General features: G+C 38.0%; 1 protein-coding gene across 1 annotated transcript; it reads left to right on the top strand.

Annotated features, from left to right (window-relative positions):
- Positions 1–776: 776 nt before the first annotated feature.
- On the top strand, positions 777–17,922 carry LOC115412178 (glutamate decarboxylase 1). Its single transcript, XM_030124518.1, has 16 exons — positions 777–862; positions 2,555–2,617; positions 3,672–3,827; positions 4,760–5,002; positions 5,164–5,254; positions 8,592–8,704; positions 8,823–8,938; positions 10,683–10,762; positions 10,847–10,901; positions 11,234–11,350; positions 11,452–11,516; positions 14,223–14,301; positions 14,410–14,559; positions 14,667–14,774; positions 15,038–15,127; positions 16,219–17,922. Exons 1-16 carry the CDS (start codon positions 790–792, stop codon positions 16,390–16,392), a joined length of 1,773 nt encoding a protein of 590 aa, XP_029980378.1. The 5' UTR covers positions 777–789; the 3' UTR covers positions 16,393–17,922.
- The last annotated feature ends 768 nt before the right edge of the window (positions 17,923–18,690 follow it).

The following is an 18,690-nucleotide window of genomic DNA, read 5'->3' on the forward strand; positions in this document are numbered from 1 at the left end:
AAAATGTGGCGCTAAGCCTATAAACATTGTCTTTAACCTGCATCACGGTCATCAGTGCAATGATCACCTTGAACTGATTTTCATCCTGCAGTTCACAGCAACACCCAGGTGCCATCTCAGCTTATTTAACTCATTTTACAAAGAAAAAAAAAACAAAAAATTGTAGTTTGTTGTCTTTTGGGGGCATTTTACGCATCTGGCCTCACTGTTCTTTTTTTTGGGTGTGTTTTACGCATCTGGCCTCACCTTCACATGTTCAATATGTGGGGGCCAGTTGAAGGATTTTTCATGCCTCAGAGGAATTAAAGCATGTGGTGTTTATTATGGGATGGAAACGTGTAGAATGTGCTTTTAACACCCATCCATCATGAGCTGGATAATGATGTGAGTCTGGAATAATATGCTCTATTAGTGGCTATTAAATGGTTAAATTAGGTGCATTTTTATTGCAAGTGAATAGTTGTTGATTTTTATTTATTTATTTATTTATTTATTTATTTTTTAAATCATGCGTAAAACTGAATCCTAACTTGTGAGACAGGCTCTGCCCTTGTTTGTCTACAGGTCTTAATTTTTTGTTTTAATATTAAAAAAAATATGCGTAAATCCATTCTGCACATTCACCTTTCCCTTGAGGTTTGTCTTCTCCCCTGCTGGAGAGTCTTACTTTGCATTTCGGATGGTGGAAAGACAGGTTTTTTGGGGGAGTGTGAGAATCTAAAAAAAAAAAAAAAAAAAAAGTGACCAGGCTTTTTAAGGTGAAGACTTTGGCACAGGGTCTCTGGAGTGATGGCGGCGTCTGCACCCTCCTCTGGCGGCGAACCGGATCCCAACTCGACAAATTTACGACCACCGGGCTCAAGTAGGTCCATCACAGATAAAATGCTATTTCACGTGTGCTATTTACTTTGTGGGTAATGCCATTAATCATTTCCATCGAGGGGAGGAGGAGGAGGAAGAAGAGGAGGAGGAGGAGAAGAAGGAGGGGTGGAGAGGAATAAAGAATAAAAGAAGAGAGGGGAGGAAAAAAAATCTGTCGCTGCCATTTGGAGAAGGGGGGGGGGGGGGGGGTAAAGGCTTCCTTCGCCACAAATCACCGCTGCATTTCATTCAGCATACGGACCTCCCGGCTCCTGCGTGACAGACGAATGCTGCTGTCACAAAATGATGTCCTCTGCTGTAACATTACACTGGAGGCAATTAGCTGCAAAAGCTGCCTGAGGCTGCAGCACCGCGACATCTGACACAACATACATCACCCATGGCCACATCATCATCATCATCATCATCATCATCATCATTATTATTATTATTGTCATTATTATTATTATTATTATTATTATTATTATTATTATTATTATTATTATTATTATTATTATTGCTTCCTTTAACGTCTTTTTTATCTTCTTAATTTGTTTCTCATTTATCCTGCTAAATATTCACCATCTGAAGAAAGTGCCTGCATGGACATGAAAAAATTAAAATTGCCTCTGAAGTAGCTGTTGATTCAGCTCCATTAAATTGCTCCTAATGGCACACTTAAGCATTGTAGCCTCCTTCACTGCTGCTTTCACTGTCACCTGCTTGGTCTTAAAAGAAGAAGAATATGGTAGTAATAGTAATTATAATAATAATATAAGCCTGATTCTGAACGCATACTGTGACATTTTTCCATTTCTTTTTAGTTTTGAATTAAATTTACATATAAATACAGAGCTGGATTTATGTGTTGTGTCTGGTAAAATAAATGCATGTGTTAAATAAATCAGATTATTATGATGATATTAGTCCAAAAGCTGCAGCTCTGTAGTCTGAATCATATTTCCTGGTCCTTTTTTTTTTTGCCTCCTTGTTTCAGTTATCTCTTTGTTGTCCATCTCGTTTCCTTCATCCATGAAAAAAAAAAAAAAAACCTCTGAGGACTGAGTTGAAGTGCGTCCATTGAGCTGAGCAGGGCAATGATTTATCTAATGATCCAAAGCAAGGGTTAAATTGGGATGTGGGAATGGGACTTCCCCCTCCTCCTCCTCCTCCTCTTCCTCTTCACCCCCCCACCTCCTCCTCTTTGTGTTGCCCTCCCACCCCTCTTCCCTAAATTGCTGCTTTTTGAGGATTTGCTCCCTGCTTCCCATCAAGGTGCCCCCATCTCCTCCTTGTGGCTGGAAACTGGCGATAACGCACTTAATTCTCTATCTGTCACCGAGCAGCCGCATCATCATGTCTACTGATGCTTGCATTTTAACCCACCATCTTCTCACCCAATTAGATCTTTATACGGGCATGGTTTCCAACGCCTAATTAATTTTAAGTCCTTGCCTATAGGTCACGAACGGTGGCATTACACTGAAAATAGGCTCATCCAGATCCGGATCCAGGGCCTATGGGGAGCGCGGCTAAATGTGAAAATAATCCCAACGCACCCTGGTTATTTTTGTTTCAGCATCACCCATCACTCGATCCCATTTATTCTTATGCAACTGACTGCATGATATTTAACCAGTACAATAACAATGGATTTTAAGGGTTTCTGTAAATGTTTTTACATTAATTTCAGGCTATGACGCGTGGTGTGGAGTTGCGCACGGATGTACAAGAAAACTGGGGATGAAGATATGTGGTGAGTTTTATTTTTTTTAACTAATATTATGATATTATTTTAAATTTCACTTTTTATTGTAATGCATTAGAAGAGTTAATGTGGATGCAGCGTTCACAAGCTATATGGCCTTCTCGGTTCATTAAAAACATGGAGGAATTGGATAATAATAGTAATTTAAAAAAAAAAAAAAAAAAACATTCAAGAATTAAACCTTTAGATTAAGCAGTAATCTGTATAATTTATCCAAATGGATAAAATTGCATGGGTCATCAGATGCCAAAATAATCTGTTTTCCAGTTAATGAAATTTTAAAAAAGGGGAATTATATAGGCTGTGTTTTCCTGCTTTCCAGTTTTAGAGTCTATTTCAGTCTCACACAAGGGCAGACTGACACCACGGTGGATTTTACGCACCGACGCACAGCGCAATTTTCTGGTATTTTTGACCGACACGTTCTGCTAGTTTCATTAAGGCGATTTAATTAACCAGAAACACAGTAAAACACAGTAACAGACAAAACAAAAATGAAACGGGCCTCCTTTTGGATTCAACAGAACGCACAGAGAGCAGTAATGTCCCAGTGTATTTCCATGGTTTCTTTAAGATGTTGCACATAGTGTCTCCAACAAGCTTTACTGATAAATTCCCATTTATCACCTCGGCCTACTTGCTCGTGCCTCCGGGTGTGTTGTTATCCGCTGTTCTTGTTCAGTTTGCTGCCTACTGGAGTGAACACACACTGGCTGCCGGTGAATTTACAGCCGTTACATGACAGCGATTTGCTTTTGCTTGACTGGAGTTTGGTGCTGATGTCACCGGGCTCAACCTCCCACAGAGTCCCCCGCCCATAAATAGGATCTCCAGAGCAGGGATGGGACTCTTTTCTCATTAAATTAAAAAAAAAAAAAAAGTACAGGGTAGACCCCGAGAGAAAGAGAGAGAGAGGAGATAAATTCAGAAATGGGAGCGCAGAACAATTAGTAGGCCCTGGAAGAGTAAAAACCTGCCGCTTTCAGCATGTTTGGGAATTGTAACCAACCGGCGGATCCCTCTTCTTCCTGTGATCATTTAGGGTTTTTGCAGAAGAACAACAGTCTGGAGGAGAGGAGCAGGATTGTGAGTTCCTTCAAGGAGCGCACAGCCAAGAACCTGCTGTCCTGCGATAACATCGGACGAGACGCGCGGTTCAGACGCACGGAGACGGACTTCTCCAATCTGTTTGCCAGAGGTAGGCGTTAGATAAGGAAAAAAGGATGAAAACTGTAGATGATTATATTTATCCAATCAAATTCTGCATGATGCATTTAAAGAACCCAAAAATGTGTGAGAAATTCAATTTGGAATAAGCAAAAATGCATGGATTCATCTCAATTATCCTATTAAGACCTGTTTATTGTGGTGACTTCCAAATGAATTTGTTTCAACATTTAACCATTACCAAGTGATTTATTTATTACCATATATTATGATATTGTCCTTTACATTTTTTCAGTGGAAGTCAAGGTATTTTCCTAAATTTAACTTACTGACCATGTAGGTGTTAATAAAAGCTCAGTAAATTCAAAGGTTTTGGAGTAGCATCTACCAACCCAAACAGACAAATTCAAAGAAAATATAACATTTTCAGCAAAATATGTCATTAATTCTACATAAAAACAAGTGTCTAACCACTGTCATTTGTCAAACTACATGGGTTTTATTGGTGAACCACTGTTGCAGAAGACAATGGTGTATCCATGTTCACAACAGAGACTGTGGATGCATCCGATAAAGATGTCTGATGCTGTTAAAGAGCCAAGAAACTGCATTTTACCCCTATTATTTACATGTATTGATTGGATTAATGGTTCACATGTCATTAAACATTTTGGATCAGTAGGTGCTTTTAGGTCTTTGGGGGTTAATTGTTAAAATTCCCAGTAAATCAGTTTGATCTTGCAGAGTTTGTAATCCTACCAAAATATACATTAAGAAATTTTCAGTTGTAATCTTGTCACAGGTTCCCATAAAATATGTGTGAAGTGTTAATCAACCACGCCCTGTAATTATGAAAATAACCTGTAAAAACCAACAAAAGGAGAGTTTTGTCTACAGTTACTTTTGGGTAAAATCCTCAGCTACACAATACAGCATCTGTTTACTCATGTTTCATTTTTGTAGATCTGTTGCCGGCCAAAAATGGAGAGGAGGCAACCATGCAATTCTTGCTGGAGTTTGTGGAAATCCTCACTAACTACATCCGGAAGACCTTTGACAGATCCACCAAGGTGCTGGACTTCCACCACCCCCACCAGCTGCTGGAGGGCATGGAGGGTTTCAACCTGGAGCTCTCTGACCAGCCTGAGTCTCTGGAGCAGATTCTGGTGGACTGCAGGGACACTCTGAAATATGGAGTGAGGACAGGTGAGAACAAAGAAGCCGAAGGCGTCACACAGTTTGTTGAGATCGATAACAATCATTAGCCTACATGCTAGAGTAATGTTTACAGATACGCCTAGTTTTCCCCAAATGATTTGCTGTTTTCTGGGAATTATGATACTTTTCTCTGTCTTCATTGGTCACAGGTCACCCTAGGTTCTTCAACCAGCTGTCAACTGGTTTGGACATTGTTGGGTTGGCAGGAGAGTGGTTAACGTCCACAGCCAACACTAACATGTAAGTACAGACATCACATTTACAATATACAATCGCAGAAAAAAATATTAGACCACCCTTGTTTTCTTCAATTTCTTGTTCATTTTAATGCCTGGTACAACTAAAGGTACATTTGTTTGGACAAATATAATGATAACAACAAAAATAGCTCCTAAGAGTTTAATTTCAGAGCTGATATCTAGCCATTTTCCATGTTTTCTTGATAATAACCAAAATCACTTCAGTTCTTACATCAATAGCTATGGCACTGTACAAGCCAAAAACAGTGCTTTTAGACTTTCCATGTTTTCTTTTCTGTTTTAGTCACATGATACACACAGGAGTTAGTACTTGATGGCATAACCATTGTTCCTGCTGACTTTTGATGGTCTAATATTTTTTTCCGCGACTGTATGACCTTTAAATAATCTCCTCATGCCAGAGTCAAGGTGAAAATGATTCACACATGCAGAACATATGGAATTAATTTGAGTGAATCTTATTGTATTTGTAAAAAGGCATTAAATCAGAAGAGTAGTTGAAGTAATAGCAGTGTTTGGTGTTATTTTGGCTTCTCAGGCTGTCAATCAAATGTGAAAAATAGGCAGAGAAGAAGACATTTGTACAGCTCCACCCCCGCAGTCGAGTCAATGTTGGCCCATGCTCAGACTGTGGCCACATAATTCAGCCCTGCAGGCAAACTAAATTGCATATTGATTCACATTCACAGTTTACACGGTGTCTTTGTTTCATGTAATGCTAGTTCCTGTGACATAACATAAAAGGAAGAGGAAAAAAAACAGCATGTGCCCTCAGACCATCCGTGCACAAAATAAACAGCATCACTGGAGCTCAAAGTGACTTTTCTTTGTGGAGGGAAAAGCCACAAGTTAATTGACACAGTGTAGGTACACCTGTGCAATCTAAAGCAAATCCATTACAGCCCTCCTGTAAAAAGTGAAAGTTCAGAGAAGTGTTGAATCATCTGGTCAGTTCTGAGATGTCGTGTTGCATTACATTTCGTGGTGTTTGTTGGAATCTGACTCATTATAGGCAACAATCACGCTGAAACATTTGCTGCGGGGCTTGTTTTTTCATTGCATTTCATCATGTCTTCCATAAATTGTTTGAGCAATATGACACAATAACAGAAAACTCATCAATTTACTTTTAACTGACCTATAAAGCAGCATGAAAATAGTTTTAAAAAAGCAATGAGTTACAATTTGGTCTGTCATAGTTATGTTCACCAGCACTCACAACTGCAATTATTTTTGATAATTGTGAGAACTGTCTCGATTTACCTCAAGAAACACAGGCAATTTTTATTTTGTTTAACCTTTATTTTACCAGGAAAAGTCTTAATGGCCAAATCAGGCAGCAACACAAGTTACATGAATGAAACCAACAGAAATGTCATATTTCCATCACTGTTGTCACATCGTTTTCCAGGGTTTTAGATCTGAATTAGAATCACTTTATTCACTAAATGCTTATAGATACACAGGAATTTGTTTTGGGGATCAGCTGACAACAAAACAATACACAGACAGTAAACTTGAGTAATAAAAGCTATCAGACATACATTAAATTTGATGTCATCTTTTGATTATTTCTTGGTATATTTCACCATCGATAGGCTTTGTATATTACAGTTATGTCGAATTTCCACTGTGTAGTTTTTATTTACTCAGCCTAAAAGGGAAATGCTATTGATATTTTTGTGTTCCAGTGTTCAGTGTCAATAAATATCTTTCCATTATATGTACTCTGTGTATTCAGAAGCTGTTATATTCTTATACTGTCTAAAATGAACTGAAATTAGATTATATGCACAGCAATTAATCATCAACTAATATTATATTTGTGTGACAGTTTTATTAAAACACATAAACCAGGTGACTTACTATAAAGTTAACAAAACCTCTATTGTGATATATTTCTCTGAAAAACAGAGAGGAATAAGTTGCACTTCATCCTGCTCCTTTTAAAATATGTTTTTGTTTGTTTGTTTTTGGTTTTAAATGTTGATATTTGAAATAAACAATAAATAAACAAACAACAAATATATTTTTCATCTTCCATCATGTGAAAATCTGAGACTCAACAGCTTTACATTTGCTATTATAAGATGTCTGTGTTAAACAACTTTAACTATTTACAGTCTCAGTGTTTCCTCTTTTGTGTATAATTGTACATATTTTGGCACCTTATATTTTATAGACACCTGTTTGCACTGAAAATGGAGAAGCTCTCCAATCCTGTTGTACATTCCATATAATGACAATAAAGGGCATTCTATTCTATTCTATTCTATTCTATTCTATTCTATTCTGTTCTGTTCTGTTCTGTTCTGTTCTGTTCTGTTCTGTTCTATTCTGCATCTTCTTCAAAAGCTGCATTTTGTTTGTGTCTACACAACTTCACCAGGGATGAGTTGAACAAGAGGGTGGAGGTTGCTTACATGCTTGTAATTTACCTTTATTAATTACTCCATCAGCTGTAATTACCCCTGGCAGGTATTGACTGACACTAATAGTCTGACAATCACATCCAGCTCTTACATAATCAAAATGAGTGAGTGTTGTCTGCACGGGTGAATGCAGTGAAATTAATGTGCCACATCTGTGAAGTGGCATCTGACTTGCTTTCTTTTCCTGTTTGTGTGTACTGAAGATGCTGAAGGGGAACAATGTAACATTCTGTAATGTTACGCTGATTCGTTCACTTTCTATGCATGAACAGACAGATACTTATATAATTAACAGAATATTGGTGAAGAGAAGATGGATGAGTCTGTCTGTGATTTCTAATTGACTGCGCTCTTCTCTGAGGGTTTCAATGAAGTTTGATGATGCAGAAAGAAAATTATTTAGTCTTGGTGGATTAAACTTAAGAAGAACCTTGAAAATTCATAGAAAACAGCTTTGTTTTGCGCACGTAATATAAGAGTCTGCTCATTATTTCTGCAAAGTTTGCAATAAAAGTTAATACCATTAAAGTTACATTTGATAATTCCGGTATTCGTCTTTGGTATGAGTGTTTTTTTAATGACCTCAAGCTATTTTCTGTGTCATTTCACTGCCGCAGAAGTCCATTTCTATAACAAGTTGTCACTGAAGTGTGAATATGTCAGATGTTACAGAAAAAGCAGCCTGCTCAGCATCCATACTGTACAATTAGAGCGTGTTCTTAAATGTTAGTCTATTCATTATTGATTCCATCAGTCTTTCTATTGGTCTGTGAAGTTGCACTCATAAAAGGAAAGCAAACTTCATGGCTGATGAGGTTAGTGCCTTGTTTTCTAAGGGAATGAAAGAGGAGCTTTTTGATTTTAATATATTTTCTTTTTGTTCAGGTTTACCTATGAGATTGCCCCTGTCTTTGTTCTCATGGAGCAGCTGACACTGAAAAAGATGAGGGAGATAATCGGCTGGCCTGATGGAGAGGGAGATGGAATATTTTCACCAGGTACAAACCCACCTAAACACATCACCAACAATGAGAAGATGCATCTAAACCTTTCTTATGTATTGTATGTGCTGTTTTCTTAAACCTGTGCTTGATTAATCTCATGTGCTTTCATCAGGTGGAGCAATCTCCAACATGTACAGTGTGATGATCGCCAGATATAAGTTCTTTCCTGAAGTGAAAACCAAAGGCATGGCAGCTGCACCCAGGCTGGTCCTGTTCACCTCAGAGCATGTTAGTCTAAAGTCTGCAAACTCTCACCTTCTCCAACACCACAGTCTGAATACCTTTAACACAATGGACTCTATGCACAGCCCCACTACTTCCTGAACTTCAGGTGGGTCCTTTATTTCCTCTCTTTCATTATTGGACACACTGATTAATCCATGTGTGCCTAATTAATCAGTAGTCACAACAAGAAGTATCAGACACACCTGGATTAATCAGTGTGTCCCATAATGAAAGACAGGAAATAAAGGACCCACCTGAAGTTCAGGAAGTAGTGAGGCTGTGCATACAGTAGAGTCAATTAAAGCTGCAACAGGTAGAAATCAGGAGAAGAAAATGGCAGTATTGAAAATTCACCTTCCCCATCCAGCTCTCCTCTCTCTGTCCTAAGCATAAATATCAATATAAATATAAACAAGAAAAGCACTCGGAGAGCACAGACCTCCACCAAGACAGATCTGCCCCCCCCCCGATCACCACCAAAATTTAATCATTTCTTCCTTGTGCCATTTCCTGAAAATTTCATGAAAATCCATCCATAACTTTTTGAGTTATCTTGCTAACAAACTAACAAACAAACACGCAAACAAACAAACACGCACGCACCCAAACACACAAAGCAAAGCGATCACAATACCTCCTGGCGGAGGTAACAACACACCACAACATACCTGTGGCTGATATGCAGGAGGATCACTATGGCTTGGGTGTGAAGCCAAAGTGTAATACCACTGGTGACCACTAGGTGTGATTAAAAATGGTATTTGGGTCTTAGAGGGGGAAAAACAGACCAAATGTTATGTAAATAAAGTTATATTATTAGATGAAAACGTCATGACATAATAATCAAAACAACTTGTTTTTCAGAAAAAAAAAGGTTTTGCTATTAATAGTAGAGTCAAAAGCAGCTGCTGTTTTGATTTTTTTATCACAGATTAGGTATAAGTCTCACAGTTTTGTTGATATTTAATTTTACATGATTTCCTCATACCTTCATTTCAATTAAGAAATTTCAGATAAAATACAGATATCTGAAAAGTGTATTAAAATTTTAATTAATGTAATATTTAGATGTTTTTCCTCAATAGCTCAGCCTTCAACACTCACACTACCCCAGCTTCACCCTTTTGTACAAATATGATCACTTCTGTCTCTTAAAGACCAATACTGAAACTGTCGAAATTCAAAGTCTTGCAACGTATTAGTTAAAAAAAAATCCATGGGTAACATCATGGTGATGTTCCTCTTTACGGTCTGTGGTCTCCATCCTTCATTCGCTCTTCAACACATAATAAACCTACTATCAGTTTACTTAATTTAGTAATGCTGTTAAACCATAGACTGAATATGATTAGTGGATCAATTTCTGATCTGTCATTTTGAAGCTAGTAGTGTGCAATGTTCCCATCATTATGTTGGCTTTTTGGAAGCAGAACTGACCATATTTGGACAGAAGGAACTAAAGGATCCCCAGGGGTCAGAGATGAGCTAATGCTAAGCGCTAGCTCACTGACTGTAAAATAGTAAACTGCAATGTAACCTCCATCTTTATATACACTTTTGAAACATCATGACTGACTGCATCACACAAAGCTGATGTTCTAATCTGCACAGTGTACTCATTCATGATGCATTATGGGATGTAATGAGTTGACAATACAGTGTAAAACACCTACTGAAACTTTAATATCAGCATCTTGGCAGTAAATGCACCTGAATTACTTACAATAGTCAACATCTGTTCTTGCAGAGTCACTACTCCATCAAGAAAGCCAGTGCAGCTCTGGGCTTTGGGACAGAAAACCTGATCCTTTTAAGGACAGATGAGAGGTTTGCTTTATACTTATATCCCCATAAACTATTTGGTAAAAGATCAAATGGTTGTGTGACTTTCGATGTCTTTATCTTTTCCAGAGGGAGAGTCATTCCAGCTGATTTGGAAGCCAAAGTAATAGAGGCTAAGCAAAAGGTGAATGCACAGCAATGACTCAAACACTTTCTCTTTAGAAAAAACAGCACCTCTTTATTTGCTTATATCAGTATATAAAGACACTCAGGAGGGATGTGTTGTAATGAAAGCACTTTCAAAGGTTAATATGACATTGCCCTGGTATTTAGTATACCTCCTGGGAAATAATCATCAAAAATGAGCAAATGATGTGCAAATGTGACTCAAGGAAGCCTGTAGATAAATAATACAATGTGTTTTTAACCTTTTGTTAACAGCAATGACAGTGAGAGGCAGAACATTGCATGTCAGAATAGTGGCCAGTGAACTTGATCAGTGTTTTTCATCTGCAGGGCCACGTTCCTATGTTTGTCAATGCCACCGCTGGAACCACTGTCTATGGAGCCTTCGACCCCATCAATGAAATCGCAGATATTTGTGAAAAATACAACATATGGCTTCATGTGGATGTAAGAAAATATCAACATTTTACAGAAATATTATGGAGAGCGATATGGAGCTACTCACAGTTTTCCTCTTTACTGATATAACTGTGTGTCTTCATGTACAGGGTGCATGGGGAGGAGGTTTGCTGATGTCCAGGAAACACAGGCACAAGCTGAATGGAGTAGAGAGGTAACATGACACCAGATTAAAACCACTGAAAACGTACCCTGGAGACAAATGTTGCTTAATAAGGTTTAAGGTTTGGTTGGGTCTCTTCTATGTATAATTAATTAAAAGGCCTTTACCTGAAATGGTCAGTCATGCATTTTAAATGTCAGTGTATAAATAAAATGAATGTGAATTCCAAGTAGAATCATGTTTTAATAACTTTAATGATCTTATCACTCTAATGGCAGAGGAAAAAGGTACCAAATTAAACTTTATATTAAGGTCTGTCTAATGATACTAGTAAAACATCCTTTAAAAGCCATTATAAGATGCTTTTTAACATCATAGAAGTGTATTATGAAGACATTAACTCAGTTTAAAAGTAACATTTTACATTAATTTGACATTAAAGCTGCAGGAGATGAAATAGGAAAGAAAAGAAAAAGGCCAGAATCAAAAACTACATTTCCCTTCTACAGCTCTCAGTCCAAACGAAAAGACTGAAGACAATAAAAATTAACCTGATACCATTTCCCATTGCTGTAGGAAAGGGAGGACACTTTTCAATGCTTCTGTGTTGAGATAGAGCAGAGCTGTAGAGTCACGTTCAACTGAATCTCACCAGTGATCTGTAATTACAGCTGTCAGTCACGTTTTGTCCTCCCTACCAGCCTGAAAACACATGTGATTAGTCAACGTCTGGATCATGGGGTAGAATTTCAACAGCCCAACAGCAGGCCAGAGGAGGGGGTAGAAATAATCATCTCAGACCTCTTGAATAAGAATATGCTGAAGATATTTACAGAATTTTTTGCTGAATTGTGACAAAAAACTGTGAAGCACTGCACTTTTACAGTCGACATTAATGCAGCATTAAGCATGAATTAACAGTTAATTTATGTGTCTAAGATGAATTAATGTAATGAGAATATTTTAATTATTGGTTGGGTCTAAATTAAAACATACACAATTAGTGAATAATTCCTAGAAACATTACCCAGCTATAGAGAACTATTAATGAACTGTTAATGATCTGTATGATTATAAGTGTAACTAATATTTTTAATATAATTAGCAGTAAACTAATTATTTATTAGCAGTAAACTATGTCTGTTAAAGCTGCAAGAGCTGACATCACACACATTCATTAGTGCTCTCCTCTTGGTCCAAATCCAAAGGCTGAATATGGACATAGATGAACCTGATGTGTTTCATGACATTATGGAAAAGTGAAGCAGAAGAATCATAGCCTGGCCAGCCATCCAGTTTTCTCAGTGTATTGAATACTGAGAAAACAGTCTGGAATTGGGCCAGTCACTGTGAAATATGCATGATCTATTCTATACCGAACCAATCACAAGTCTGGGGGGCGGGCGTTTCGCAATGTGTCATATGCACAGACTTCTTTATGTCATGAGTCAAAGTCAGTTTCAAGTCTGCAGTTCTCGTTGCAACTGTTGTCAGTTGTTTACTTGATTCAAAAATAAGGATTACAGATTACACCCTGTATTCTTAAACGAATGATATTTTTCTTTTTTTTAAATGGAATTATGCATTTAAAAACTTTTCCCTGTGGTCTACATAAACTGCAAATGCTATGTTTGCGTCTGAATTCTTCATTAATTCAACTCCACAGATCCATCTTCAACATTATTTCTGACTAATGACACGAGACAGGTCGTTTTGAGCACTGGCCCTTTAAATGCAAATGAGCCACTTCACACCCCACCCCCTCCAGGTTGTTGACCGCGCTGCTCTGTCCTGTTCAACCACTTGTATTCTTTAATACAACCAACAACTGAACATTTTAGGTTATCAGCTCGAAGTTTGGAATATTTTCAGTTTTTACTACAATCGCTGCTGCTGACAAACAGTTACAGCGTACTCTGAAAAATGTTTGTTGGAAGTCTTGACCTTATATGTGCAAATGTTGTGACGTAAGTAGTCACAAAACGTAACAAATTAAGCAGGAATTAAAACAGGTTGTAGAAATGCACTCGATTTTTAACAAAATGAATATAAAGATAGTTTTGCAGCACCTGGAGGGTTCAAATTCAAACTTTTTGAACTGTTAGGGTCCAAATACTCAAATAAATGTACCAAAGACTAATAAAAGTGGGTTTATCAAAATTTGACACCTTTAAGTTTCTCTGACAAAAGCGTCACGTTCATCTTATCTGTGATTGGTTTACTCAGTGCCTGTTAGTCCCGCCTTCATATTTGGATTCAAGCCCCGCAATTCCAGATGGATTTCTCATTGACAAAGACGGATGGCTGGCCAAGCTAGAAGAATCATGTCCAGGTTGCATTTGACCAAATCTGATCAGTGATTGGTTATTCCAGCTGTGAATCACACATTTAGCCCCTCTACCTGTCTGAACACACCTGTGATTAGACAACACTGGAGCATTATGGGATTGCTTTCCTACAGCCTGAGAATACAGACAAGGAATAGATGCAGAAGTCGCATGCTGTCTCACACTGAAAGGAATTCTATAAAAACTACCCAGCACCGCAGCTTTAACTAAACCATAAAAAGTGTACAGTATAATCTGAGATTGTATTTAAGTTAGTGATTAAAAATTTGCATGCAGATATACTTCAATGAAAGTGGATGTCAGTATCAATTAATCTTCTGTTTATAGATTTGAGTCACAGTGAACCATAATTACACCCATGCACACACACACACACAGAGCTGTGTTCAGTGTTTCCATGTCTGTGCAGGGCTAACTCAGTCACCTGGAACCCTCATAAGATGATGGGAGTGCCTCTGCAGTGCTCTGCCATTCTGGTCAGAGAGAGGGTGAGCTGTGTTTAACACTCCGCTGCTACACAACACCGTAAACACACACTGTTTTCTGCTTATGTTAGCCTTCCTGTTACTCTTTTACAACGACTCTGTCCTTTGCAGGGATTATTGCAAGGCTGTAACTCCATGTGCGCCGGCTACCTCTTCCAGCCTGACAAACAGTACGACGTCACATACGACACAGGTGACAAGGCCATTCAGTGTGGGCGACATGTGGATATCTTCAAGTTCTGGCTCATGTGGAAGGCAAAGGTATGCATGTTATGAGCTGTGTTTTTTCTAACGTGTGTAAACAATCATCAGTTGAGTATTCATACCTGTAATGTGATAGTAACAACTACACATTCTGTCTTTAAAAGGGAACGGTGGGGTTTGAGCAGCATATTGACAAGTGCCTGGATCTGTCAGCATACCTCTACAATAAAATAAAGGACAGAGAAGGCTACCAGATGGTGTTTGATGCAGAGGTGAGATCATTAACAAATCTTTTAAATATTTACGACAATGACTATAAAAGAAGCAATTAGATACTAGAGGTGATCGACAACAGAGAAAATGCTCTTTAGAGTCATGATGAATGCATAGATAATTTTAATTTGTACCTTAACCTCCTCATTGGATTGATTGAATCATTTTGCTTTGCTGACATGTGGACACGAAAAGCTGAAATTACAGAAGGCACATTTTATCAGCGCTCATTACAAATGTTGTTCCAATTTCCTCTTATCAGCCTCAGCACACTAATGTGTGCTTCTGGTACTTTCCTCTGAGCCTGCGAGGATTGCCTGACGGTGAGGAGAGGCGGGAGAGGTTGCACAAGGTAATGACTCATCAATCTGCTTTTTAAGCTTTGTTTCTTGCTCCTCTGCCCTCTCAGAGTCTGATTAATGGATTCATACTGTATCTGTCTAGATTACTGGAGTTATACAGCGGAATAATGCACCAGATGAGTCCATATGCCTGTGTGTTTTATAGGGGTTGAACTGACTGTATTGTTCTGGGTTGAAACAAACACTAATGCAGGTGTTTCATATAAGAATTTGGATAATAATTGCCAGCCCTGGTGTTTTTTTTGTATATTTTTATTACCCTTTTATGCCAGGAAAACAAAGAAATGATCATCATAAAAACTTTGAAGTGTTTTTCAAGTCCCTCGGGCATCTAAAGTATCTATGAATGAGCACAAATCCAGTCATAACAGCCTTTAACCCATAAAGATCCAAACAGCCACTGGTGACCAAAACCATCTACCGATGTAAAAGGTTTAATACCTGTTGATCCATTAATCCTATCAATACATGTAAATAATTGGTGTAAAATGCAGTTTTTCATCTTTTCATGGTCATCAGATATGACTCCTTTGGACATTCAGAGGCTCCGTAGTGAACATGGAAACACTATCATCTACTACAACATCAATTCACCAGTAAAACCCATGGAGTTTGATCAGTGACAGTGGATGGAGACATTTGGTTTATGTTCAGTTAATGATGTATTTTACTGAAAAAGTCACTTTTTTCTCAGTTTTCTCTGTTTTTGATTAATAATCCTCAACTTTAATCTGAGATTTTATGAACATCAACATGATCAGTAAATTAGATATAGAAAAATACATGATTTTCACTGAAAAAAACACATAATACAGAGGATAATATTATAATAAATGGTGATGAATGACTTAAGAAAGGTTAGATAAAGAGAAAAATTCATTTGGGAGCTTCCATAATAGTAGCACTGGGTCTTTATGGGTTAATATAACACAGCTGCCACTGGTGAACATCATCTTATCTGCTGGTTGTCAACAAGCCTTTGTCAAGATCATATAGTTATACCAGTGCATCCATTTTTATTCATGAATGTATGTGTCCAGAGCTGAAACTTTTATTTAAACACACATGTTCTCCACAACAGGTGGCCCCAAAGATCAAGGCCATGATGATGGAGTCCGGGACCACAATGGTAGGTTACCAACCACAAGGAGACAAAGTCAACTTCTTCCGCATGGTCATCTCTAACCCTGCTGCTACCAGGTCAGACATCGACTTCCTCATTGAGGAGATCGAACGTTTGGGACATGACTTGTAAGAGCCGCATCTGTATTGTGAAAACCCTTCCTTTTTCTGAATCTGAAAAGCCTTGAGCTTGGCCTTTGTGTCCCCATCGTCTCATAAAGACATTGAGATTTTATCTTAGAGGTCTTTTCTGGCAATGCACAACAAGCAAATCGCCCTGTGTGTCTCTTGTTTGTCTCTTCTATGTTTAGCAGTGATGACATACTGTATATTTAACAGGTTTGCGCAGTAAAAAGGATATAGAGTAAAAAGGATATAAGTCAAAACCTATGAGGATCCCATAAGCACACTGGTATTCTTGCCAAACCATATGAAAATAAACTAATGTTTCAGTCAACAGACACTCCTCAGAATAAATCATTCTTTCTTTTCATGTAAATACAATGAGGCAAGAATATCTGAGCACTTGAATGAGTCTGTCAATAGCAATGTTAACAAGCGTCATTTTACCGTTGTACTATATAAAGATCAGTCTAAAAACAGAACAAAACCATATTTTTTCACAAGTGATGGAGACCTCGATGCATTAACATAAATAGTATTAATTGAATATATATGATGTACTGACTGTTGGTGCTCCATGTTGTCTACATAATTATCAAAGCAGATGCACCGCACATTGTATCTTAGCTGTTATTTCCCTTTGATATTACATAGGTGGAAATATATAACACAGTCATTGTAACAAGAACTGTACTCGATTGCTGTGTTTTTAGAGATTTTTGTGTAGATTGTGTATAGTATTGTTACATTGCCTTTGTGCCAAATGTGTCCTAGTTTTACAGTGATAAAACCCTATATGTAAATCAGTCATACAGTATAGTATGTAATAGATTAATCACTTTATTTATATGAAAAGAATATAATTGTGAATAGGTTATCTGCTTTTTTGTTCCATTTGTAATGTATCCTACCGCATATTTGGACACTGCTGTATAAAATGTTTTGAATAACATCTTTTAGTGTATTTGTGAACCAAAGAAGGGTTGCATTAACATTTGATCATATACATTGCCATTATTATCCCTTACGGATGGATTCAGATGTTTATATGAGAATTTTAGCAGCCATAAATTTTGTGCAATCTTGTTGTGTAACTGTGCAATGTCATTGTAATTCATCGACTGAATGTTGTTGAGACACATCTAGATGCTGATGCTTTGTTAAAGATGACAAGCACAACGCTAAACCACGACACCGGGGCGGCTTTTATTCTAAAGACATATGATTGTTGGTATTATAACGTGTTAAATGGAGTAAAAAGTATAATATGCAAAGTTTTGTTTGTTTTTGACATGCTCACTAGAGCTTGGACTACTTTTACGTTGAGCAAAAACAACGCGAGACATGGGGATATTTATCACTTTAGCTTGAAATGCACAGTGTTTGCTACTGTTATAAGGTTTTACTGTACATTCCTGAATTAGTGGGATGAGACGTCCCTTGTCAGATTCAATGTAGGCACTTTAACCTCATGCCGCCATTTGCAGAGTTTTAACTGTTGTATCCACAACGCTAATAAAGACATGAGCTGTAGAACATCTGTGAAAGGCATCGTCGCAGTTTTTTGAGAGTAAGTTTACCAATAAATATGTAACACTGATGTGAGAGCGTCTGAGAGATGACTTACCTCAACAGACACTCAGCCTCCAGCCTTCACTGTTCATTTGTCACTGCCATAGACAGGCTCAGTGCATCAGGGCGGAAGGCTGCTGACACTCACAACAGATGGGAAGACGGTCTGTATGTGTCCAGCCTGTAGACAAATATATGCAAAATAAATGTATATATGGAGAAAAATTCACAATGTGGTTAAATGATAAATCAATCTCGGCATGGTGGTGCTGTCTGGTTAAACTCCAACATTCAGGAGCAACATTGTCCGTCTGTCTTTTTCTTTCCTCACGCGCATTTTACCAATGCACCTGGCTGTCATCCACCATTGGTCAGATTAATCACCCTCAAGGGACTTTTTATTGGCTGATCATCTCACAGCTGAGATTTCACGACCCCCACCTTACCCTCCCCACTGCCAATTCCTTCACTCCTGTCATTACTCACACTTTTAAGATATTTATCATAAAACGCATTAGACTGTGCTCTCTTAACATTTTTTTTCCGAGGAGCCTATTTCGACGCTCTGCCTGGCTGCATTTTATTTCGACACAGCCATAGAGGAGCCGGCTGTTTCTCTCCTTCCCCATCCTCCACCGGGTGCCGCTTCTTTGTTTCATGGTTCAGTGCTGCGATCATTACAGACCTGGTGTCACAGGCTGCTTTGTAAAGTTACAGGGAACAGAGGATTAAAGAA

This window comes from Sphaeramia orbicularis, chromosome 21 (assembly GCF_902148855.1).
Source record: "Sphaeramia orbicularis chromosome 21, fSphaOr1.1, whole genome shotgun sequence".
In the NCBI taxonomy this organism is placed as follows: domain Eukaryota; kingdom Metazoa; phylum Chordata; class Actinopteri; order Kurtiformes; family Apogonidae; genus Sphaeramia; species Sphaeramia orbicularis.

Excerpts from the sequence above, each read along its gene's own strand:
- LOC115412178 (XM_030124518.1), top strand. The coding sequence starts at position 790 with ATGGCGGCGTCTGCACCCTCCTCTGGCGGCGAACCGGATCCCAACTCG. Across the intron at positions 5,255-8,591 it reads TCCACAGCCAACACTAACAT|GTTTACCTATGAGATTGCCC; the intron begins GTAAGTACAGAC and ends CTTTTTGTTCAG. Across the intron at positions 11,351-11,451 it reads ACATATGGCTTCATGTGGAT|GGTGCATGGGGAGGAGGTTT; the intron begins GTAAGAAAATAT and ends CTTCATGTACAG.